This window comes from Chelmon rostratus, chromosome 3, assembly GCF_017976325.1.
Source record: "Chelmon rostratus isolate fCheRos1 chromosome 3, fCheRos1.pri, whole genome shotgun sequence".
NCBI classification, from domain to species: domain Eukaryota; kingdom Metazoa; phylum Chordata; class Actinopteri; order Chaetodontiformes; family Chaetodontidae; genus Chelmon; species Chelmon rostratus.
Window position 1 is genome coordinate 16191628 of NC_055660.1, and position 24670 is coordinate 16216297.

Genomic DNA, 24670 nt, shown 5'->3' on the forward strand with positions numbered 1-24670 from the left:
ACTTCTGCGTGCAGCCTCGACTCCATCACGTCACTCTTTCTTGCTCTTTTCTTTTCACTGTATGCTTTTGCATGTGAACACGTTTCTCACACAGGCACCATATCGCATTGCCTGCACAGACCCCCTCTCTGTCTTTGCCGTCTTTCACATTTCCCTTCACACTCCAGTGGGCTCTATTTCAGGAGCTATTCACAACACCCTCATGAGAGACAGAAAGAGGGGGGGGGGGGCGCAGACCGGCGAGAGGGCGATGACTAACGCTCAGTCTAAACAGCTGCTGGTCTACTTGAGTTTTGCCAGTAAGTAATATTATATCCGCCCCCCTTCTCCCCCATTCCTACTTTCCATCTCCTCCTACTTTTCTTCCTCTCCCCTCAAATGCTCAGCCCTTCACCCAATTCCAGTGACAAACTGTCTGCGTTTTCTCAGCCCCCCATGGACAACAAGAACACAGACTGGAGACGAATGCCGGATTACCTCTATTAAAGTGAAATCCTCTACAAGACCCAAATGATGTGGGAAAGAGAAAACTGGCTATTATAATACCATTAAAAGGAACTCTATCATCTAATGACGTTTAAGCTCTGGGCTAAAACGACCCACACATATGGAAATATCTTCACTGCGTACCTACATCAAGACAAGGCTTTACGATGATTCAACAAGTACAAATCATTCAAGGAAACCTGATAATACTAGAAAAGAATCTTTTACTACTTAATTGCAGCAGCTTGAACTTCAGCCGCCATGCCTCATCCCCCTCAGTAACTGTTGAACTTCTTGTCATTTTTTAACAAACAAAAAACAGGCCTCTCAGTCAGCAACGCGTCACTCAGCTCACTTTGAAACGCCGTAGCAGCTGATTTTTGATGGTTTTAAAGCATCAAATCTTGTGAGGGAAATTCCTTGATGACCACATGACATGCTGTCATGCTAAAACGCTGATGCTAAGCCTGCATGAATGAGGCAAAAAGCCAGCATCCCGGCCAGCTGATGGCTCACATAGAGGACATAGCACTAAATGAAGAAACAGGGCTGTTTCTGCAACTCGATGTACAGCGAGTTAGTTTTGGCTGCTGAGCTGACATACTTTGCATTTTCAAACTGTAGCCCATGTTTGGACTTTTTACATTGTAAAAGAAATGGCTTTTAGGATACAGATAATTCAGACTTAACGGCATACACATAAAGCATTTCAGCAGCATTTTTCAGTCAGAGCAGACAAGCTCCTACTTTAATCAGTTCAGCTGTGTACAAAGGCAGCGTAACATCTGATGTTTTATGCTGTAAGCATGTCAGCATACCCTGAAGCCTTTTTTTTTTTGTTACTTCAAGCCTATTTTCTTCCATCTTGTTTCACAGCTTGACAGGCCTGCCCTATGGTTTCTCAGCTATGACAGAACTGTTGCTGTTCGGCAGAGGGGCTTAGCAAACAGCTCACTCAGTTTTGCTCTACTTCTGCAGTGCTACTTATGCAAGATGACAAACACAAAGATGCAAAACACAGCAGCTGCGAAGGAGAGGACAGAAACCCAGATGGGGGGAAAGACTGTGGGCATGTTAGGTGACTGAAAGTGAGAGGAGAGGGGTGAGTGTCGAGGAAGAACTCAACAGAATGTGATTCATGCTGTTTACAGATGTGTGAGATGATGTCGGTCGTCATGGTTACTATGTAGCTTGCAAAAACAACCACTTCCACATTATCGTCGCCTCGTGTCAAACTCATAACCCACATCTACAGCGTGTGTAGATGATTACAGGTTGTCCATGCATGTCGCAAGCAAGTGGTCAACGGCTCTGCCCTGCTCCTAGTGAGAAAAACATTCGCAATTGTTGCACAACACGCTGTAGCTGTTGCACACAGCGTCAGCACTTTGCATGTGCTGGCTGCATATTCTCAGCCTCTCTCGGCTCGTTCACTGTGAGAGAAAAGCAAGCCGGCATGACCTCTTTTCCTCCCTTCAGTCTCTCATTGTCTCTCTCTCCCCGTCTTGGTTTTCTTGAGCATCATCTTGACTCTTTGACATTGTTTTTTAATCGGATTCACACAGGCCGAGACCCAGACGCATGGAGACAAATGAGCAGACACATGGAGACAAATGAGCAGACACACAGAGACAGACAAACCATCTGCACATGTCGGCAGGATGAGGATGAGAGAATGCAAGTTCATATCTCCTTAGCATCTCCAGTAAACAAAAGGCTAAATAAAAGCAGACGCATCTTGCTAATAAAGCATCAGTGTGTGTGCTTGTTTGTGAAAAGCAACTGCAGCTTTATAACCGTACAATTACACACTTGAGCGTTTCCGTATGGAAACATCCAGTCAGTGTGTGCGTATGCGCTCATGTTGGCAGCCGGAGAACACTAATCCCACATGTCTTCAATGGATGTCTGCCCACTGCGACCATCAGTCATCCAAAAGGGGAAACTGAATTGGAAAAATGTAATCTGTCAGAAGGAGAATGTTATTTATACAAGAGTAACAAGTAGCAGTGAACGGTGCACAGTTATGAGAGAACTAAACATGTGGTTAAGCCTCAGTTTACTTTCTTGTTGTGAACTGCATGTGTGTGTCCGACATACTTGATTGATTTCTGTAATTAAATAGCTGAACTGATATGCTTTGCTGAGTGCCTTTCTGTACGTGCACGTATGCAAGCACACAAGGTGCCTCATTGGTGTGCTAATCTGAATGTGACCATCTGAAGGCAACCAACCTGCAACGGCATACACATGTTGTGCAGATTTGTCTATGAGAAGCATGAGGTAACCGAGAGCTTTTTCCCCACTTCCTCCAACAAAGTTTGAGTCCTGGCCTAAACTTTAAAAGCACCTGCCCTTGTTGTGTTTGAGCCCTTTGAGTCCTTGTTTCTAATTAAGGTTTAAGAACTACATAGCTGTAAGATCTGTTGCCACATTTGTGCTTGGTGTGTGCCTCCGAATGCATCTTTATCACTCGCATTGTGGCTAAAGGTGCTAGATCACGAGATGTGTGTCACATCGGCCAGGCAGCCCCGGGTGAGGAAACAGTTTGACTCGCTGGGCTCTGCTTCTCACAAATACTGAAAAAGAAGAAGTTTGCACTAAAAGTGCTTCTTTTTAAGGGTCAGTCCACCGATTTTACGCATACGGTCGAATTTATTCTACAAGGGGTCAGATACAAACAGCGGAGGGGCAGAAGTATTTCTGACCCATAGATACTAAAAACGAATGCAGAGAGAGAATAGCTGGATAGGTTTGCATTGTAATAACCTTATAATTCCACAGTTTTTCTGATCTGACTGCACATAAAACAGGCAGAAACCACACAGAAAGAAAGTGAACCACAGAGAAGCAGAGGAAGTCCTGCAGATTAGACTAAAAACTCAAAAGTGCCTACGTTGCTTTCATAATAAGTGATTGAATTTGATGTAATCTAGCAGCTGTGCTCTAGATTAGCCTGTTGATTCTTCAGACGAGCCTGACAGATTAAAGATTCATGATGCATGCTTTACCGTCACAGAGAGAAGTATTTTAAATCATTGTTTTTAATAGTTTGCGTCTCCACTCAGCCATGGGTCATGGGAGAGTTTGAATGGATCCCCAGGGGGTCTCCAATAAATGAAATATTCATCAGATGTTGTCAACGACAAACAGTGTCTCAGTAAAATATATTTCTTGCAATCCTCCAGCTGCCCACAAATTTGCTGCCTCTTTGAAATAAAGATTCTTTATTCTCTCCTCAAGCTGTGGTCAATGATAAAAGCAGATGTCATCCATATTTAAAAAACCTCTTGTTGTATCAGAGTTGTGTGGTGGAAAGTTTCTGTATAATGTTAGAAATGTGGAATTAAACTTTATAAAACTGACAGTGACTAAATGTCATCAGAGCCACTGGCGCGCACACACACACACAGGATTTTCCGTGTGGACACAGAGGAGAGCGAATGGTTCATAATCACACAGTTGCAGTTGCTGTTTACATCCTGAGGCTCAGTCGAGCACAGAGACAGACAAACACACAAGCTTCGGAAAAGAGCTTTTCACTGGTTTTCACCAACTCTGGGACCGTATGGTTTTATTTTCCACCAGTTCAGGAGGATAGTTGAAATGACATTAAACAGTGATGAGTGAAGACATTAACTTTCTCTGGCGCCTTGTCACTCAGTTACCACATCCTCTTTCCTCCCCACCTCACACCTTTTTTCTTCTCTCTTGACTTTGTACATTGCGAAAATTAAACTACGTCTACTTTCCATCTCACATGGGACATGAACTTCAGGTCGAGGGTCCTGTGTTTGTTTGACCCATCCATCCAACCCACCTTCCTCCACATGTGGACTTTCCTGCTCTTTATACTACGCCAACCGGCCTCCTCCTTTTGCTCCACACATAATTATTACAGCCACCGCAGGTCGCTTCCAAACGATAAGGAAGAGAACAGGCTGGTTGAAAATGTACAGAATTGACTCAGCATCACTTTTTCGCTGATTTTCGCTTTTCTACTTTAATTACTGTGAATAGCAAATAATGGGTCTGTTTTCACGTCATTATTATTATTATCATCATTGTTCTGCTGTTGTTTTGTCAATAAAATTTTAAAAAAGGAGTTTTGTACTTTTGTACTACTTACTAAGTACTTAGTAAGCATAAAATAGATTATTGAAGTTTTCATTCCAAACCCTCAAAGGCCTTTACGTTGCTGGGTTACACAAAGAGAAGTAAACATGTGATATACTGTACATGTTGTAGCAAACACAATGTGACTGTGGCTTTCGATCAGTCTGCGCTTCGCCACCTTTCTTCTGCTTTTATACTCGGTATTTTTACCAGAAGCGCTGCTCAAACCTTCCTCAAACATCAAGTGGTTTCCTTATGACGCCACAAATACCCATGACAAGGTACACACACACACACACACACACACACACACACACACACACACACACACACACACACACGGAGTCTGATTTCCATCACTTTTGGGGACATTACATCGACTTTCATTCATTTCCAGGAAACTTACCCAAACCATAGCATAACCACTACTTGCCTGACAATAACCCTGACCTTAACCTTAACCGAAACCCAACCTTTACCCAAGTATTCATCCTAAATTTAATGCTTTACATTATTTGCATTTTGTCCCTATAAGGAAGGTGAGTCCCCACAATGTGACTTTGTAAACAGATTTATGTTCCCACAACTTGAGGAATACATGGTACAAACACACACACAAGCACACACACACACATAACTGAGATTCTGAAAGATTACTTCAATCTGCTGTGGCTTCAAAAGACGTAATGCAAAACTCAGCAGCTTTGTTACTTCCTGTGCATTGTAGGATGCAGAGTAGGGCAGTGAAGACATGTGTGCTATCTGTGATTAAGGTAACATGTGTCTGTGGTTTGAGTTTCGAAAGAAGAGGAGAAGGCCACGATCACAAGATGTGCCGCTGCTGGTTTGTATTTCTGGTGCTCAGCAACATGCAGCAGCAGCAGCAGCAGCAGCTTCTTTGCAGCCAGATGATGCTGGCTCTGTTTTAATGTCAACCACTGCCGGGCTGTTATTATACGTGATCCCCATCTACAGCCACCCTACTATTAAATCTGTTACACAAATATAATCAGAAGAAAATGCTTTTAAGAGGATCAAAAATCATTTACAAAACACATCAAACTAAGACAAACATGTGTTTTCTGTGTTATTGTGCGGCATCTGCTGAAGTCAGTCTGTGGTGTGGCGGCGGCAGGAAGTCGTCTGAATCTCTGTTTCTGAAGTGAGATCTCATTCCACAACTGGTGAATTAAATGATAATGAACGTTGAGATTCAGGATTAAAGCAGCCACACAGTACACTGTAGCACGGATTATGTGTTAGTTACGGGGTGACTGATTTATTCTTCAGTCTGTTAGGAATATCCTGGAAGCACATCATGGTCCTCGGGTTCCACCAAACCCCTGTAAAACGCTTTAACAACCCTCTTTGCCATTTGCTTCACTGTTAAAGCCATTAAAACAGCCAGGTGTGATGAGACAGGTCTGATGCAAACTCTCAAACCAAGAGTTTATAACACGTCAGCCCTCATCAGGGAGTCTACATTAGTCTACCTTTCGGTTCGGAAAACATCTGAAACTACAGAATCCAACATTTAAATTAAAAATGTCTCTTCGTGTAGTGGTTCCCAACATCTCTGAGACTCTTTACAATAAAGCGTTATCTTTTCGAAAACCTCTTCTCAGAGGTGATGGCTTCGTGGACATGAGTCCTGACTGATGACTGAAGAGTGGTCCTTGTCAGGTTTATCAGTTTTAAACCTGCATTAAGTGTCTTTTTTACCGCTAGGTGTCAGTAAAATAAACTACAACATTGAGAAATCATCACCTTCTCACTTGGAGCCATGTTTCTGTCCACCAGACACTCTCCTTTTAGCTCCACCAGCTCCTAAAGGAAAGACATGGCTCTTTAGCTGCTGAATGCTCCACTATGTTCAGCAGCTAGTTGCTAACTTTATCTGTCTGTAGTTTGGTGCCGAGGAGGTCGCGTGCAGCCAGTTTATTAGAGCTATTCAACTGAAAACAGCTGCCTGTCCTTGGAGCCAAGGTTAATGGGAGTGGTGAGAGTGAACCAAAAGAGTGCAGCAATGTAGAAATCAAAAATCAAAACATTGAGCTCAAACAGGGGAGATGCAATTGGGTGATAATGATTTGTGGTCATTTTTTTTCCTATTGGTAATATAAAATTATTGCTTATTGGGGATTTAATGAATTTTAGAGACATGAAGAGGTGAACATATACAAAGTGAACAAAGTTATTTTACAAAATAAAAAAAACCCAGAAAAATCTGCAGAAAAAAAGATTTTTTCAACAGAAATATATTTTCTTTTGTCTGCACTTAAAATAACTTGGGACCCCCTGAGGGCTACTGTCCTCCACTGGTAAATATTAGCATTATCACTGATTGCTGTGTCATTTATCTGGGCTGGGTTTTGAAGCACCATCATAAATCACTCATCCAAATCAATGAGAAGGCAAGAAAACAGCTGTTTGATGGAAAAATATGCGGCCGAGGGCATAGCCCTTCCTGACAGCAGTTAAACTCTATTTTCACACACAGAATACTGACACTTCCTCTTTCTGTGCATGACAACAATTCAAGTGGTTTATATGAAACAATTTGTCAAAATCAGACGCCAGGGAAAAATTTTGTAGCTTCCTGTTGCACCAGATAGAAAAAGGAACTCTTCATTGACACAGTGTGCGATCAGCTCTGGGGCAGCGTTTGATATTATGGACTCTGGAAGTCAACACAATACAGGAACTCAGCTCCCTATCTCCCCATCAGCCTGCCTTCCTATGTCTTGAAGTAACTGTTGTTTCTATGAGCTGGCGCGGAGTTCACCAGGTAGAAACCATAGCAACAGACTTGACGGGCACCCTCCTTCCACCTATCGCTTCCTGGGGAAGCTCTCACCTCATTGGTTCCTTCCTGAATGATCTGGTTTTCCCATGTTATTACTGCAGGGACATCACACTGGTCTTCATCCAAGAACAGTAACAGATTTTAATTATTAATGGTATACAGGGCGTAGAGGAAAATTATATTTGGCAGTATTTTCCTCAGCTTGTGTGCTGATATAGACTGATTGGTTGTTTTCCCTCATCTTTTAAGGCTAACATAAGCAATGTGTGGTCCAGAGTAAATGTGTGTACTTCTACTGTAATAATTGTGTGTGTGTGTGCGCACATCCTTTTTCTGGGATGTGATCTGCACTCCTGAACCTCACTGTTTATACCAGACTCCATTAGAGACTATATGTCTGTGTCTAGTTAATATGTATACAAAGGCATACACACACACACACACACACACTAAATTAGATTTCCCCCTCTGTCCCTGGTTCTATATCATTATAAGTTATAAATGTATGTAGATTTCCCTCCACTAATATCCTCTGTTGCATTTAGTTTGTCTCCTTCGTCTTCCCTCCCTTGGCCTGTCTGTGAAGTGAGGGGGTGGAATGAGGTGACAGAGGGCAGATATTTCCTCCCCAGCTTTGAAGATGATTGTAAAAGATGCAGGGAGGAATAGTGGAAAGGGTAAAGCCTGTTTCTCTGTGGAGGCTGGGCGTTTTTACGAGGGAGGCCACAATCACAAGCAGCAGATACATTCTCCGGTCTGGCAGCGGCTTTGGAAATGGTAGCACTCCTTCCAACCTTCTGCTGCAGCCACAAACCCTAAATGTCGAGCTAACACCTCATTTAGCCAGAGCCGCTTTAAGTTCTCTCCTCAAAAACACGACCATCAGCGTGCAATTTTGCAACGTTTGTCTGATCAAACTGAACTTTGCCTGTTCAAGAGGAGGTCAGTCCATATTTGCACAGAGAGCTGCAATGATCAGCCAAGAGCATTCGCTTTTCTAATCGTAGGGATGACATGTAGTCACTGGGAAAACAATAGCTTGACTGTTCACTGCATCTGTCACTGCAGTTGTTGAGGGTGTGAGGGCTCGAGCTGCTCTTCTCTGGCCTGGAGACAATGTGTGTGCACCATTAAAGCTACACATTGCCACCATGTGGTTAAAGAAATGATTTGTGAAGTAATGCTCAGACTTCACATCAGTCGTACCCCTTCAAATGTAAAAGCATTCTCATGTCAAAATAACATCAAATTTAAAACATTAAGGGACTGTGCAAAAATGAGTGTGGAGGCAGACTGAACCTATAGCGTGGTAAAACACACTTTAAACCTTAATATCTTCATGTGAAAAATAGCCAACAATGCGCACATAAATAATGGTACGCAGATACTTTCAATCACTAATAACTAAAAAGACCAAAGTGTATTCTCTGTTTCCCTGAACTAACAAAAGGGAAACTCATGGTTAAAGGAAACTCTGTCTCTTCATGGGTCTTGGAGAGGACTACAAATGAGACAACAGCTGTATAAAATCCTTTGTGGCTCCAGAGGGAACGTACGTCAAGTGCTGTCACTTGCGTCAGCGTTGTTGGGCCACTGAACACTGAAGAGTTTAAAACTGAAAAAAAGTCTGGGGGGGTCCATGAGGCTACATTAGATGCTACTAGCACATCCAAATCTCTGAACAGACTCTCGTGTTGCATTGTGGGTAATGTAGTAGCCAGGTTTTGACAAGAACGAGGAGTGCATGGAATAAAAGAGATGATATCTCTGGTTCCACGGCATCGATTTTTAAAACAAAAAACTGATTTTGATGTGATGCATAAAACTTCTCTGCACATAGTAAAGTGCACCTTTACGAACCATGGAACACAGCGAGCTATAATTATTCATGTAACTATTAACAACATTGCAAGGCAAGGCTGGAATAAAACAAATTAAGAAAACATACTCCCCATTCTTTTCCAAAAAAAGGAGAAAAAGTACAATACCGTCCTATATTTCTGATCTCCTTCTCTCCTAATAATTTTCATACACTCCCTAATTTGGATACATTTTAGATGACAATCTTGTAAAACATTTTTCATGACAACATGATTATTTATTTCAGTTAATTTTTTTTTTCTTCATTTGGTCTTTATTATTTCGATATTTAATGGCATAATAAAGGCTCTACTATTAGATCAGCTTTTTGCTTTGCTCCTCGCACAACTGTTTGGACTTAACAGATGACATGAAAGGAGGAGGGCAGGGCACAGAGACATTCCAGCATTAGGCACTCCCACACACATACACACACACACACACACACACACACACACACACACACACACACTGTTGGTCCACACAAGCTTTCCAGATGCAGATATGAGGTTTGGGCAACAACAGAAACAGTGTCAGTTTTTTTTTTTTAGAAAAGTACAAAATTACCCCCATATGCACAATAAAACATGAAGTTTGAACAACATTGATATTGTTTACTTTAATACATCAAAATATATGAATCTATTAAATAATATTTTGTCTGATTCCTCAGTATTAACCATTTGACGGTCTGGATGGCTACAACCCAGGTTTGCAGTAGTTGTAGTGGTTTGTCAATCAGAAACAGTGTGGACACAGTGGATTAGGCTGTAAAAATAAGCAAAGACGGGAAAGATTAGAGAGAAATGGAAAGAGGAGAGAGTCAGTTGAGGAATTTTGATTGCCTCAACTCACCTTTTATGATTACTTTGGCCAGTGACTCACTGGAGCCGATGTGGTTGGTGGCCACGCATTTGTATGTCCCGCTGTCGCTCAGTTTAACGTGGGCTATGAACAGCCTCCCGTCCCTGGTGGCCTCTGCTCCGGCCGGCAGGCCCACCCTGCCCACCCTGCTCCACTCAAACTGAATGGGATGAGAGCCGTGGGCGAGGCACTGCACCTGCAGGGCATCTCCGGGCTGGAGCCTCACCTGGTCAGGCAGGCAGGTGGCGTACGGAGGACCTGCAAGACAGGAGAGAGCCATCAGTCTCATCATGAGTAGTGATAAAGAATCTGGATGATCGAGATCTGTGTTTATAATCTGCACGGTCAACTCACTCTCCACCTCCATCTGCGTGTACGCCTCACTGTAGCCGTGGATGTTGGTTGCATTACAGATGTATTGTCCTGAGTCTTGGCGCCCCACGCTGGTCAGTGTCAAAACTCCACCAACCATTGTGTGTTTCCACGGCAATGGTGCCCGGAGCTTGGACCAGGTGACGATAGGAAGAGGGGAGCCTGGAGGGCAAAGGGGAAGAGAGGATGCAGTGAAAAGTGAGAAGTGAGAGCAGAAGTGAGATACATTAACACACACAAGCATGCAAACACCTTACCACTGGCCTGACACTCAAATGTGACCGTTTGTCCCTCCACCACTGTCATTTCTGTGGCGCTCACTGAAGCCACTGGTGCTCCGAGCCCCCCCTCCACAACGACCTCAACTTTGACCTCTGTCACCCCCTCATTGTTTTCAGCCTGGCAAATATAAACTCCTGAGTCCTCTGGATGCACTGTGGGCCACTGAGAAAAGAGATGGCAATTATTATGTCCTATCTGTTCTCTTAACATGTGGAAAATGAATGGCGGTATTACTCGTGCATGTATCTCACCTCTATGGTGTTGGCATCATTTGTCTCCTTGGTAACCAGCTGCAGGGTGGAGCCTTGGCGTTTCCAGGTCAGCACGGGGCGGGGCCTACCCGTGGCACGACACTCCACTGACACGGGGTCCCCCATCCTGACCCGCAGGGGCCCTGTTGGTGTCAGCCGCACTTTGGGCGCAACTAGCAGAAAACACACACCGACATGCCCAACACATTAAACCTGCAGTAACTGATTTCTCTGGCCATAAGTTGTGAACACAATATATATCACAACCTTGAACTTGCTAGTAAACTTATTTACATATCCTGTTGTCAGGGAGCAACTTTATCTTTCATTTGTAGTTGTGTTTCTGTCCACCTGACGATTAAGTCTAACAGCCACTCTCTTTTAGCTCTGTTTTTGGTCTCCACCAACTCCTGAAAAGAAAATTACACTACACAGCTGGAATTCTTCATCTCTGATGAATGGGAGATAAAACATTATTTCAGGGGCCCACAGTTTCTAACTGTATTGTGAAGAGGAGCTCACACTTGACGTTGAGCACAGCTGTGGCAGAGCTGCGGCCTGCTGAGTTGCCTGCCGTGCAGCGGTACTGGCCCTGGTTTCCAGGTCTCGCGTTGACGACCGTCAGCACAGAGCCACCAGGACCAAGTTTAACATTTTCTACGAGAGAAAAGTAGATTTCAGTGAAACTTCACAGATGGTTAAATTGAATTATACGATGCTTATGCTCATGTTACTCCTCCTGACCTGGCAACGCTTGGTTATTGGCTCTCTTCCACTCCATGAGTCTGACTGGCTCTGCTCCGCTGCCCACTTGGCACCTAAAGCTGACAGACTCCCCTTGGCGCACAGTAGCAGTCCGGGGCTCCACAGACACAACAGGAGCCTGACCAGCCACTGCACAGAAAGAGAGAGCTGGTGACACACCACACACACACACACATGCAAGAACACACACATGACCAATGCAACTCTGTGAACCTTTAGACAGGACTGGGTACAATGCAGTGTAAACGAACACCAACCCCAAAGCAAACAACCAGAGCAAATACACAGACTGAACACGTGTTTTTGATGACAAAGCAAAAAAGAAAAAAAGGACATGAAATAAAATAAAATTCTCTCAAAGATTGTATCAGAGAGGAAAATTAAAATAGATAATTCAGCATCATTGTGTGTTTCCAGGAATGTTTCCAGTGCTCTCAATAATCGACAGAACATCCCCTCAGCAGATTTCATAGGTTGACAGTGAGGTGCGTGCATTATCAGTTAGCAGGACGCAATGCTGCTGAAGTTCTTGCATATATATATTTTTTCATTGCTGTACGAGCACCAGTTTGTGTGACACTCTAAAAAATAATCTTTTCAATAATATTGACAGAAAAACTGTCAACACAGCTGTTAAATCAGATGTTACTCTGTTCGGAATAATTGAGATTCGTTACCTGAACATAACAGAGAACACAGGATCAGAGTCCCGGGTGAGAAATCCATGATGAGCAGAGAGCTGTCCCTCTCTCTTCTGTGTACAATCTCTCTTTCACTGTCCGTCTCTGAATGTCTGTCTGTCTTTCATACCATCACTTTCAACCTTTAGCCCCTAACTCACCGTTCACCCCCTCCCCTATTCAAACATTGCCCAGCGGTGCTCGTCACGTACAAAGCCTTTAAATGTTATATTAGTATTTCGCTATTTTTTATCCAATAATTGCTGGACTTCAAATTCCCAGCTTATCTGCTGTGCCTGATTGATATGAAGTGACATTTCAACTGACGTGCTTTTAACTGAGAGTGCTGAGATCCCTGATAATCCATGGACAGCTGGAGGACATACCGGGGAAGACTTTGCAGTAATTTCAACAACGCTGATAAAGAAGTGTGTCGGACTGCAGTGCATGAGGCCACTGGTTTCATCACTTAAGTCTTTTTTTCTACTTTTCAAGAAAAGGATCTCACTCCAATCAGACGCTCCACATGTCTGTATTGTACTGACAGTGATATGCAGCTGGTGAAACTGAATTCAAGACTCTCAAAGTAAAGTTGTCCCTGGGTTGTCCCGATGTTTTTGACACTGAATGCATAACTTTAGCGAGTAAAGCTAGAGAATATTCAGAAATTTTATGACTTCAAAACCATATGTAGAGAGCTCGATGAAAACACCAAAGAACCATCCAAAGTTACTAATGAGAGCAGAAACATTTTTCAGTGCTGTCATAAAAAAACTGGCTATTCTGTATGAACTATGAAACAGTCCTCACTCCTCATAATTAGCATTATTCTCAATGAGAATATAAAAGTACGTAGCAGCTGACCTTAATGTTTGCAGAATAACAAAATGCAATGAAAAGTCCATCTCGATAGTCCAACATTACAAGTTTACATAGAACGGTTATTATGATCTTTAATAGAGTGCCTCGTAATTTGAACTTATTAAACTTTATATTGACAAATTCAGGAGTAATTTATCAGACTAACAAGCCATTACACAGTGTGGCACTCACTACATTATCAGATACTGCTGAGCAACTATCCACCTCAGCAGCTTCTCCACTTACATAACCGACTGACAGCGTCAGATATAAAGCCTGTTCTCTGTCAACAGGTCTCAACATTTGTTGACATTCACTAGTGAAGATTAACTAGAAACAGAGAGAAGTAAAAAGTTTGTAGAGGAAAGATTGCTCTCTGAGAGTGTTTTGGAAGGAAAAACACAGTGGTTCAAAATATTCAGGCACCAATAGGACACTAGAGGGCGCACATGAATAAAAGCCATCGTGGTTCCATGTGAAACGTGAACTATTGGAGCTGATAAGTGTTCACATGGGCACGCTCACAGTGGCTGATCTCCTGAGTTAAAGCCTCTTTGGTTCGTTTCCTTTAAAAGCATTTTAGAAAAAATATTTTTATAATAAAATCGAAACAAAGTCAAACGCAACTCTCATCTGAAGCAACACCACACAATGCAGAAATTTAAGAAGTGACTGTTTATTCATTTTTGGTCATTTCTGCCATTTAGCAGTTGTTATAGTATTTTGATGCATTTTCTCAGTGGCAACGGTTTTCTTAAAAAACAAGATAAAAGAAATAATAAAATCTACATGCTTTCTTTTTGTCCTTTTTTTTGTCTTATTTTAATTCTTTGAAATAAAATGATGAATCCACGTCTGCTTCAAGGCCACATACAGGCCCTGAGCCTTCACAGGTGGAAAAGAACGCTGAAAAGGCTTTCTCTCGCCTTCTGCTTTGGAGAAATTCAGCAACGTATGTGGTCAGATGGAAATCAAAGAAATTCAGGGAAATATGGGACAATTGTATGCACTTCCTGGAAATCAGGGATAAATGAATAAATGACATTGATAAATAAAACAACAGCACCTATAAACAAGTACTATACCTCTTATTAACCTATGTAATTATAATGTTTTTTTCTCTCTCTTTTCTTTTTCCCTGAATATCTGATGCTGAGGGTGGGGGTGTGGATGGGGGAGATGCTTATAAATGTCAATGTATGTATGACTATGTATGTTCTTTCAATGCCAAGAAAACGCTAAATATGATATTAAAAAGATTCTGTTCATCATTTATTTTCCTTTTTAAACAGAAATAGAAGGAACATGGGGTGAGTAATAGTAAAAAGAAACAAAAAATAGAGGCGCTGAGACATTCATGAAGAGGAGGGGTTAAAAAACTTGCAGGAGGGATGTGGGGGAAGGATCAGCATCACAGAGCAAAACAAACGAAAAAAGGTTCAGCGTTTTGGAACTGCTGAAGAGTCTGTTTGTGGCTCAGCTGGAGGTCAGCCTATAGTCTGGGTTGTATTAGACTGAGGAGCAGGATGGGGAGTGGGGAGGGAGGGTGGAGCATCAGCCGGAGTAGTGCTTGCTGCCTGGTGCTCTGGGTGGGGGGAGGTGGGAGGAGGGATCACCACTGTCCTGCCAGCCATCATCAACCTACAGAAACAGAGGTTCAGAGTGGGATAGACACTTTGGTACATTTCTACGTGTTCCACCTTCACATCAGAAAAGCTATTCCTGGTTCTTTTGAACAAAACGTAAATGCATGTTCATGCAAATGAGTGTGTTCGATTGCCTGCTCTTTCCTGCATTATTAATTGCTCATGATCAAAATGTTTTATACCGGCCCTCTGGTGAACTGTCTCACCCCCACAACATCTGGGCATTAGTTCATAATCTGTGAAGCTTATTTTTTAAATTGATGATTTGCTCTCAGGTGAATCTTGACTTTCACTAATGACAGAGATCAGCCAATAATCAGCCAGTTCCCTAAAATAGCTCACAGGTGTATCTTGTGAACCTTCAGTTGGCGAGTATACTGTATATAGACACACAACACAGTGGTACAATTTGTGACAAACCCATTCTCATTTTGAATTTTTCCTGCATTGCTGTAAAACACTCATTTTTTTCATTTCTGTATCACAATGACGTGACCTATGAATAAATTACAGTGCAAACAGTAAAGGCGTTGTTGCAATCAATCTCCCACATACAGTACAGTACTGTGTAACGTGTGCATTTTCAATCATTGTCATTAACTTCAGCCATACTTTACATGAGAAAATACTTCCAGAGACGGCTGTTGTATGAACGCGGCTGAGCATTGTGACACTCGTGTCTGGAAACAATGACACAAGGACTTGGCATTCTGATGGCACTGACATGTTCGCTGACATAAATATTCACATTTGGGAGATGAATTATGGATTTCTGGTGCTGATTGTATGAACTGCTTCGAGAAGTGCATTTACTGTTTTGCAAATGTTGAGGATAATTTGAGAAATGCACCAAAGTGACTGAGATAAACTGTAAACACTGACCGTTTGTGAAGACTAGTGATTTGTTTTAATTGTTTCATCCACTTTCCCAGCTTTTATGTTTGCTTAAATGATCTGAATATTTGCAAAATTATTCTGAATTGTCAAAAAAAAACGGCTTTCAGCAATTTACTTATTTGTGGACAGCATACTGGCAAGCTATTACCTACTAACACATTCACTAAAAACAGAAAAACACGGACAACCCGTTGAACATACTGTCTTTGTGGCTGTGGTTTGGTCTGCATTTTGGAAAGTCGATTGTTGAACACTTCAGTTCTTGATCCTGCCTTTGGTGCTGCAGCTCAACATATTCAACACTTGATGCTAACAAAGTCTAAAAAGTAGCTGCCTGTGAAACATGTTTAAAGAAGCTTTGAGATGATTTTCTAATAACATTAACTAATAACTGCTCACGTAAATGAATTTCACCATTAAGGCCTACAAAATATGTGACGCTGTGCTGTTACCATGACTACTCGGTTGGAGAGCGTGTAACTATAGCAACTAGTGTGCAACCGTGGCTACTCACATGGAAGGTCCTGGCAGGTACTCATTACCTCCCATCAGGAGTGTAACATGGGGCTGGGTATCCTCCTGTTGGCACACAGGGATTTTTGGTTTATACAGTTTAACATGTAAAGATGATGTTGATGATGTGGAGTCAGACCAGTTAAAACAGGTGAGTTCTGAAAGTGATTTCTAACAGCTACAGATTATTAGCACTCTTACAGAGGTTAAAAAACACGCCTCTGATACAAACAAGAAATCAGCCGATAGGGATTCTGCTGTGGGCTTTATTTTTAACAACAGAACAAACCTGAACAACAGAAACGCATCTCCATCTTCAATCTGTGTGTGTGTGTGTGTGTGTGTGTGTGTGTGTGTGTGTGTGTGTGTGTGTGTGTGTGTGTACCTGAGTTTGGTGTGGCTGGGGAATTGACTTGGCTTGCCTGTGACGACACACTGGCAGCTGACATCTTCGTATAGTGGTTAGCTTCATCCTGGAGCTTTGCAACATTCTTCTTATACCGAATCCTCTTGTTTCCAAACCAGTTAGCCACCTGAGGGAGTCAGAGAGGTAAAAGGCAAGTCAGGAAATTCAACTGGCTTCATTACTCTAAATCATGTCCAAGAATCTTTTTCAGCTACTTTAGGTTAAAAAGTTTTGTTTTTCCCAGCGCGTCTTTGCCGGCCTGACCTGAGACACAGTGATGGAGCACTTCTTGGCCAGCTCTTCCTTGGCCTCCTCACTGGGGTAGGGGTTCGCCAGATGGGTGTAAAAATAGTCGTTTAAGATCTCTGCCGCCTGCTTGCTGAAGTTTCTTCGTTTCCGCCTGACAGAGAAGGGCGATTGCATAACCATCAGAAAACAAACAGCAAACACTCTCCTTCACAATGTTGGAAGTACACCGACACATGCTGCAGGAGGCAGGAAAATAAACCCACCTGGCATCCAGGAACCTGGAGCGTAGGATCATGACAGCTTCACATGTGCTCTGCTTTAACTGCATCTGGATGGTGTTGAACTTGCAGTGGATGATTCCGACCATTCGCTCTATCTCTTTGGGTGAGACGGGCCGCGTACGGGATTGTTCCCTCAGCAGGTTCATCACATGGTCGGTGAATTCACTGCAGGCCTGTATGGGGGGAGGGGGTGAGAGGATCGGGTATGAAGATGAAGAAAGAGTTCAAGCAAACTTGGGGGATGCACAGATGCTGATACCAGTAGCTTTGCTGCAAACTGTGCAGCACTTCTTTGGTAAAATTACCGCACAGCCTCTTTTTTTATGCTCAAATATCACACCTGTTCATATTTCTCCAGCTCAGTGTGGTACATCTGCCGTATCTGAGCGAGCTTCTCTCTGTATTCGGCGTGTTGTAAGCTCGAATCATCAGGCGACCCCCCTGCTGCCGCTGCCGCCGCTGCAGACGTGCCGCCCCTCTCCAGGCCTGCGACCCCCTCCGCTAACAGCATGTTGTCCAGTCGCATGATCTGAGGGTCCGGACCTTCCTCTTCTTGGATGCCTCTGATACTCAGGGCTGTGGACAGGAACGTGCACGGACACATCAGACATGCTTAAAGCCAGATCTTCCAGTTAAAGTTAAAACAGGCTTTCTAGAATAACTTTGTGTATCCTGCTTATGTGACACTGCAGAGTTCATTCAGGATTCCTGGCTCGGCCGTGTATAAGTAGAAAAACAGGAAGCACACTGCAGGCGCTGAACAACTTCACATCACATCAGCAGACACACAACCTGCTGGCATTCAGTCAAACATTTAAACTGCCTCCAGACATCCTGCTGATCGGTGGCCTGTTTCAGTTTGGCCAGATTTAACTTATTAACAGATATTTTACGTAATTGGCAGCTCATTTTCAGTTTTTATCTCACTGATTTTTAATTATTTGATTGAATAAATGCTGCATTGCCATCTGAAGCACAAGGAACGAAGATTTATCCTGCACGCCCCGGCAGCAATTCCATTAGAACAACTCTCCATCAGACCAAAGATAAAGTGTGCGCACACAGCGCGGCTGAACGTCAGAGACTAGACATGCTGCAGGACATAAGACACCACAGTTAGAGCTCTGTTTGTGTGGTTCTGTTTGTTGGAGATCAAGTGTTAAGCGTTGTCAGAACGCTGAGGCAACCAGACTGAGAGAGAGAGCGACGAGAGGCAGAGAGACATAGAGACACAGAGACAGTGACAAAAATGTTGCTGTGGTCGAGACGCCAGCTCGGCTTTGCATCTCCAAGACCAAAGAAATGCAGGCACACATACACAAGCACCCTTGCACATGCACACCACAGCTGTTAATTAACGCCGGCTCTTTAGGAGCGACTAAAGACCCGGTGAAAAATGAACGCTCATTTGAGAGCTCGTTAAATTGCACAGTTATGCAAATTAGTTGGCAATTACAAGGTAGTTCCTGTGATCGTCTCACATTCATAATCCTGCAACGATGGCGGTGACAGCCTCCGCAGCTGGCTGACAGCATCCAGACACACACACACACACACCTACTGTATAAGCATCAGCTCTAATTCTGACAGTCCATCAGACACACTAGCGATGTCCCAAACCATGTTACAGTAGAGTACAGGACACTGCATTTAGGTTATCCAATTCAGTGCACTAATGTTGTTCATATGTGCAACATGGATATAAGTATATTGCATCTAACACTGATGTGCCAGAGTAACCAGATAATAATGTAACAACTCACAAAGTCATGCATGCTTGTCTAGTCTGACACACACACAAACATACACTGAGAACAAATGGCAGGTGCACCTGTGTGAGCATCTTCCATGGCTAAAAGTTTACAGTTTACAGTGAAACACCTCTCCATATCTAGACCCCCCGTTTCCCTTTGTCCTTCACTTACATGTTCATACTATCCAGCATCCCAACCCCTCTCTTTCCTCGTCACATCAATTAATGTATCTCTTTCTCATCCCTTCTCTGGTAAGTCATCTTGTTTCATGCCAACATTTTCTAAACTAAACTGTTTGCGTGGAAAATCAGGAAAATTTAAAAAGAAAGTAAAGAAACAGCTGATTACATGTGAGAGACAACAAGGTCAAAAAGGGGCATTTCATTTACTGTAACAGTTAAAGAGTTTATTAGCGATGCTTGCATTCATAATTTATTATACTTCCTTTTGTCCACCCCATTTATATCAGAGCAGAGCGCAGAGTACATTCTTTTGGAATATTGGAAACACTCCTTAGTATAATACAGTAAAATTCAACAGCACCAAACTCCAGCCTACAAAATGACCATTTAACGTGTGTGTTGACCACACCTCTCGAAAACAGTTTCAACAAAAACTGAACATCACAACCGTCATGAAGGCTGTGTTAGACTGTGTCAGAGAGGACAGTGGATGAGAGAAAAGGAAAGACATCTAAATTAGAAGGGGGCCAGGTTCCATTACTGTTAATTCATTCATAATTAGCCCAGAGTTTGGGCCAGCCTTCTTGATTGCCCCGTGATTGGAGTGTACAAAGACTAATACACACACACACTGTGCACAAGATAAATGAGCTGTAGTCTGTGACGCCTCGTGGAACACAATGCACTGACAGAGTAAATCCAGGTTTGCAAGGCCATGGGTGGCAAACTGTCCCCCCACTGAGAATCTGATTGTAGTGAAGGCTGACAAGACTCGGGGGTCTGGAGATTATCAACTGCCTGCCAATCCATGAAACACGACCATACTGCCTCTCCCTCAGCTCATCCATCAATCTGTCCCTTGCACACTCTTTTTTCCCCTCTATCTCTCTTTTCTTTTCCCGTCTGCATGATCGCAGCTATGTGTCCCTTCGCCTCTGGTGTCGTTCGTTCTGTTTTCTTACCAAGCCTCCGTCCTCTTTCATGTGCAGCAATACTCACGAAAGGTCCCAGAAAACAGGGCCGGCAAAAATAGAGAGGCATATCAAGACTAGCATGACAGAGGAGTCAGGAGGGGGGGAAAGAGGGGTAGACATAGGATGACGGTGAATGCGAAAGATACATTCAAAGGAAGAATATATCCTCAGAAAAAGGAGGTTAGGGCTGTCGCTGTCAAGTGAGGAGTTATTTTTATAGTTCTAACTTCGGACAGAGAGGAAGAGAATGACAGAGGAAAAGCAGCTTGAGCTCAGTAGAGGGAAAAAGGAGTGAAACATGTTCTGAACTTCCACAGCAATGTAGATGCACAGAGCGCCTGGGGGCCCACAAAACCAGAACGGAATTGGTCTAATCAGTGTAAAGGAGCAAAGAACACACTAGTGGAACAACACCTGTCCGACCTGCATGAATCAAATTAATGACGAACACATTGGACCATATTCAGACCAGGTTCATAAGGGTCATCACATTCACACAAGCCCGGGTTCCCAACAAACGCACCGTTTATTCCTGTCTAGGGAAGTTTTGGTAAAAACCTACAGCCTATTTTTTGAAGATGAAGCTATAAATTTGCAACACGTGTTTTAAGGTTCACGTCTTCAGTCGGGACTAATGGGCTCTGGGTGCCACAGACAGGGGAGAGAAGGCACTGAGAGATGGACTAACACAAAGTTTTCATGGGACTTCACAAGCCTTATCCTTCAATCATCCTGACGAATAAGAAGAGGGGAATTTATGGCTGGGATGGGCAGCAGTCAATGTAGCTTGACTAATTTGAAATCTGCGGACATGTCTGCAGTCTCTCTCTCTGTCATCATGAGGCTCACCATCAAACATAAAGATGTTTTCTCCTTAAAAGAGTCTTACCCTTATTTTCTCAACTTGACCTAAAATGATGAAAATGCGACCAGGAAGCAAACAGACAACTTACCTGTCCTTTCTTTGATGTCACACAGGACACTGAAGAGGGCGGGCTTCATTCTGTGGCAGTTTAAAGCATGTTTCCTGTGATGGGAAACGAAAGACAGAGAGACGGGGAATGTGAACTACAAACCGCTCTAGAACTTTATGTTCTATTAGGCACAAGCACTGACATCCATCAACAATAGATCATGCAGACACAGAACAAGTCAGTGCGGAACAGGCTGGGCTCAGATGATCAACCAGAGCTGTCGAAGCCTTTGACTGAAAACAGGCCTGAGCACATAGCTGTCTAATTCACCTGAACTCACTCACCTCGGTGAAGAAGGAGAAGAGACGAAACAGGGGAGACTGACGGCACAATCATGCAGAAACATTCTGAACAGGTCTGTGTCCACATGCAACAGAGCTGGGACCTAATCATCAACATTACAGTTTAAGGCCGTGCAGTTTACTACAATACAAACTGACAGTCTGACACCAGGCCCGCGACACTTTCTGTGGGCTTACAGAGGCAGAGAGGTTTCATTCCCTTCCTGCAGACACTTCATCTGAAATTTGCCAATTTATGCCACGTTTGTGTTGCTTTTAACTGCGCAGCTTAGTACACAGTGTTTTATCACACTGTAACACTAAAATAATTATCACACAGTGAGGAAAAAAGACAGAGTGAAGCACAAGAAGGGAGAAAAAGAGGCCATGCACCACAGTAATAATAAGTAAGATGAATAAATGTGAACTGTACTAATTTGCCTCTGCTTTTTACTTTTTAGGGGTACTCTTTCATTTTTACACATATACTGTGATGCATCACAGATACATTGGTTTTATACATGGTGTATTGCAGTATTAACTGTGTGGAGAAAGCGAGCATAATGCAAAATGATGCTAAATGAGATCTGTTAGCAAAACGAAAGAAAGTCTGATTGTAGATCTGGTTTTGGTAGCTTTGGTGCTTTTCAATGCTCTCCAGAGTGTAATTATCATTTTAAACAAGTAGTATCAAAACTGTATTGAAGTGATCAGTACTTTTGGCAACCTTAACTATTGTGCTAGTACTGTATGAGTTAAGAGTTAGGCAACATTAATAATCAATTAACGAGTGTCACAACACTGCAAATGTGTGCACAATCACATATAATGTCATGAAAGTGATGTTCAAACCAGTCAACTGTGTTCACCCATTGAACTGCACTTGACACCAAAGTCTAATAATTAACCAGCTAATTTTGTTCTTTATAACCTGTGGGAACATAATATTGAGTTAATAAATAATAATAATAATAATAATTAAATCATTACACAGTCCTGTGACTTATCGTGTAATTTAAAGACTTTGTAGGCCAATTATAGTGTTCAACACTACAGAGCACTGACCCAGGGACTACGAGTCCCATTTACTGTAATGTTTAAAAAAACAGCGCCCCACGAGTAAAGACCTATAAATGACTGAATGTGTTTGTATATTGAAGGGAGGGGACGGGGGTCTGGATCACTTGGGACCCAAAATTGCTGTTAAACGCTCATAAAGATCATGTTCTGCCAGTGGTGGCTCAGCTCTGCATTCGGGCCTGAGAGGTGAAATTCCAGCAGTATGGGTGACGAGGTGGTGGGGGGGTGCAAGTGTGAGGGGGGTGCTGTGATGATGATCATTCCCCTATCAGGTCATGTGCCCCTGTTATTACCTGGCCTGGGCCTCATCCAGACTCTCATCTGTGATGGCCATGATCTGCTGGAGGATGTCACCAATGTTCTGCTGCGGCTGACCGAGGCTGTGATGTTTCCTCGTGATGTCAGGATCGCCCACATCCTCATGAGACAGTCCAGGTAGTCCAGTGTGACCCAGCATCATGCGGGCCTGGTCCTCCATGAATCCAATGAGCCACCTCTTGTGAAGGCAGAGATGGGAAGAGGAGGAGGAGGGCTACAAAAGGGGAACTCTCAACCCTTGGGAGTGCTCAGAGTTAAAAAGTTAAAAAAAATAAAAATGTAGGTTTCAAAACTGGGAGCCGTGTTTCCTCGGCTGGAGCGGCCTGTCTGTCTTGGTCTGAACAGCAAAGAGAAAGAGACAGAAGTGCAGCAGCTTTACTATTTACTGACGCGACGCAAACGCAGCGCAGACGAGGCTCTACAAACGGCGGCGGCTCTTTGGAGAAAAATCAGCCCATAGTAAGATACTGTTGTTTTCTAGAGTAGCGCGACGCGCCTGCGCACATCCTGCCTTCCCCTGTAGAGACAAAACCAGGAGGCTCCGAGGGGGAGAAAAGCTTCGAAACAAAGGTATCTGTCCGTGTCGTAGCGGTCATATGTGCGAACAGCGGGGAGGGACCGACCACTACCAAAAACGGCTCGTTACAAAGCTGCTCTTGAGAGGTTGTTCGACCCTTTTCTAAAGCGCAATTTCAGAGAATTAATAAAGCCCCTTAAAAAATCTGTTGACGAGCCACGGTGTTAAATAACTTAGTGGTCTGGGCGGTGCTACAGCTGCATCTATCGACTCGGGGGTCCCGCTGAATGTCGCCGCCCGCTCCCCCTTATTCACGAGTGATTCTGCCGTAAAAAGTGTGAGCCGACGGGGTCACCTAAAACGCGGTGAGGTGCTCCAGGGGAACTTCATCTATGTGGTTCCGTCCAAGCGTCGCGCTGCCAGGTGTGTAGCATGAGTTCCTGCTGTTTTCTTTCCCGGCTCGGCTCTGTGGCTGTGTGCTGCCCCACAATCCTCCGAGAAAAACACCACGGAGCGACGCCGTCCGCGGTCAAGTTACACAGGACCAGAGAGGGCAACTTCCGCTCACGTCTTTCAAAGTAAAACACCGGGACACGGACAACCGGCATACAGGCGCGTATTCAAAGTAAATCAATGGACGAGCCATTATTTATATTCATTAGGGACACGGGGCAACGTCCCGAGTCACTGGCTCCTACAGCTATTTCATAGCTGCAGGAGCCAGTGACTCGGGGCGTAGCCCCGAGTCACTTATTACTATCCCGCGCGTTTCTTCTTCTTCTTCTTCTTCTTCTTCTTATTTTTCATCTTCCTCCAAGTTTTCGTCCTCAAACTCGCCCCGCAGCTTTGAGAAAACCCTCGCAAATTATATATCAAAACGTGCGTATTGTTCGGGATCGGTGTGCTATTACTTTTCTCAAATTTATCGCAGTTTTTCGCGTCGTAAGACGCGAAAAACTGCGATAAATTTCCCATAAGAAATGAATGGGACTGGCGAAAAAAACAACATTGAAATTGGAGTTTTTCAAACATCTGTAGCTCAGGCATACATTCACCGAGAGACTTCATTTCAACTTTAAAATGTAGACCCAAGTCTGGTCTATTGGTGTGTTCATCCACATTTTGATTGGTCCTATAGTTTTTGATCAGTCACTGTTCAATGACAGTGATCGTTTGGCGGGAAATTTTGAGATTATAATGGGTGTGTATTGCGCGGAATGTTCGTGCTAGAGTGCGTGCTAGAGTGGCACAGAGT

At 43.4% G+C, this 24670-nt stretch overlaps 2 protein-coding genes across 3 annotated transcripts; both read right to left on the minus strand.

Moving 5' to 3' along the window:
• Positions 1-9982: 9982 nt before the first annotated feature.
• Positions 9983-12528, minus strand: LOC121604505 (basement membrane-specific heparan sulfate proteoglycan core protein-like). The gene is made up of 8 exons (XM_041934039.1): positions 12480-12528; positions 11782-11949; positions 11560-11694; positions 11038-11210; positions 10762-10948; positions 10487-10666; positions 10124-10390; positions 9983-10036 (listed from the first exon to the last, which is right to left on the minus strand). Exons 1-8 carry the CDS (start codon positions 12526-12528, stop codon positions 10032-10034), a joined length of 1164 nt encoding a protein of 387 aa, XP_041789973.1. The 3' UTR covers positions 9983-10031.
• Positions 12529-14010: 1482 nt separating this feature from the next.
• On the minus strand, positions 14011-23906 carry LOC121627735 (pre-B-cell leukemia transcription factor 1-like). 2 transcript variants are annotated; one of them, XM_041966762.1, is made up of 9 exons: positions 23771-23906; positions 22874-23235; positions 21199-21272; positions 17676-17911; positions 17318-17508; positions 17070-17205; positions 16785-16932; positions 16401-16465; positions 14011-14984 (listed from the first exon to the last, which is right to left on the minus strand). In XM_041966762.1, exons 2-8 carry the CDS (start codon positions 23056-23058, stop codon positions 16425-16427), a joined length of 1011 nt encoding a protein of 336 aa, XP_041822696.1. In that variant the 5' UTR covers positions 23059-23235; positions 23771-23906; the 3' UTR covers positions 14011-14984; positions 16401-16424. The 2 variants fall into 2 exon arrangements, with proteins under 2 accessions (XP_041822696.1, XP_041822695.1); XM_041966761.1 differs by having other exon boundaries at positions 22874-23901.
• Positions 23907-24670: the final 764 nt, after the last annotated feature.

Coding starts and splice junctions, on each gene's coding strand:
- LOC121604505 (XM_041934039.1), bottom strand. CDS start 12,528: ATGGATTTCTCACCCGGGACTCTGATCCTGTGTTCTCTGTTATGTTCA. Junction 10,667..10,761: donor ATTTGAGTGTCAGGCCAGTG/GTAAGGTGTTTG, acceptor TTTGCCCTCCAG/GCTCCCCTCTTCCTATCGTC. Junction 10,391..10,486: donor CACGCAGATGGAGGTGGAGA/GTGAGTTGACCG, acceptor CCTGTCTTGCAG/GTCCTCCGTACGCCACCTGC.
- LOC121627735 (XM_041966762.1), bottom strand. CDS start 23,058: ATGGAGGACCAGGCCCGCATGATGCTGGGTCACACTGGACTACCTGGA. Junction 21,273..22,873: donor CTGGATGAGGCCCAGGCCAG/GTAATAACAGGG, acceptor TTCCCATCACAG/GAAACATGCTTTAAACTGCC. Junction 17,206..17,317: donor TCCAGGTTCCTGGATGCCAG/GTGGGTTTATTT, acceptor CTTCTCTGTCAG/GCGGAAACGAAGAAACTTCA.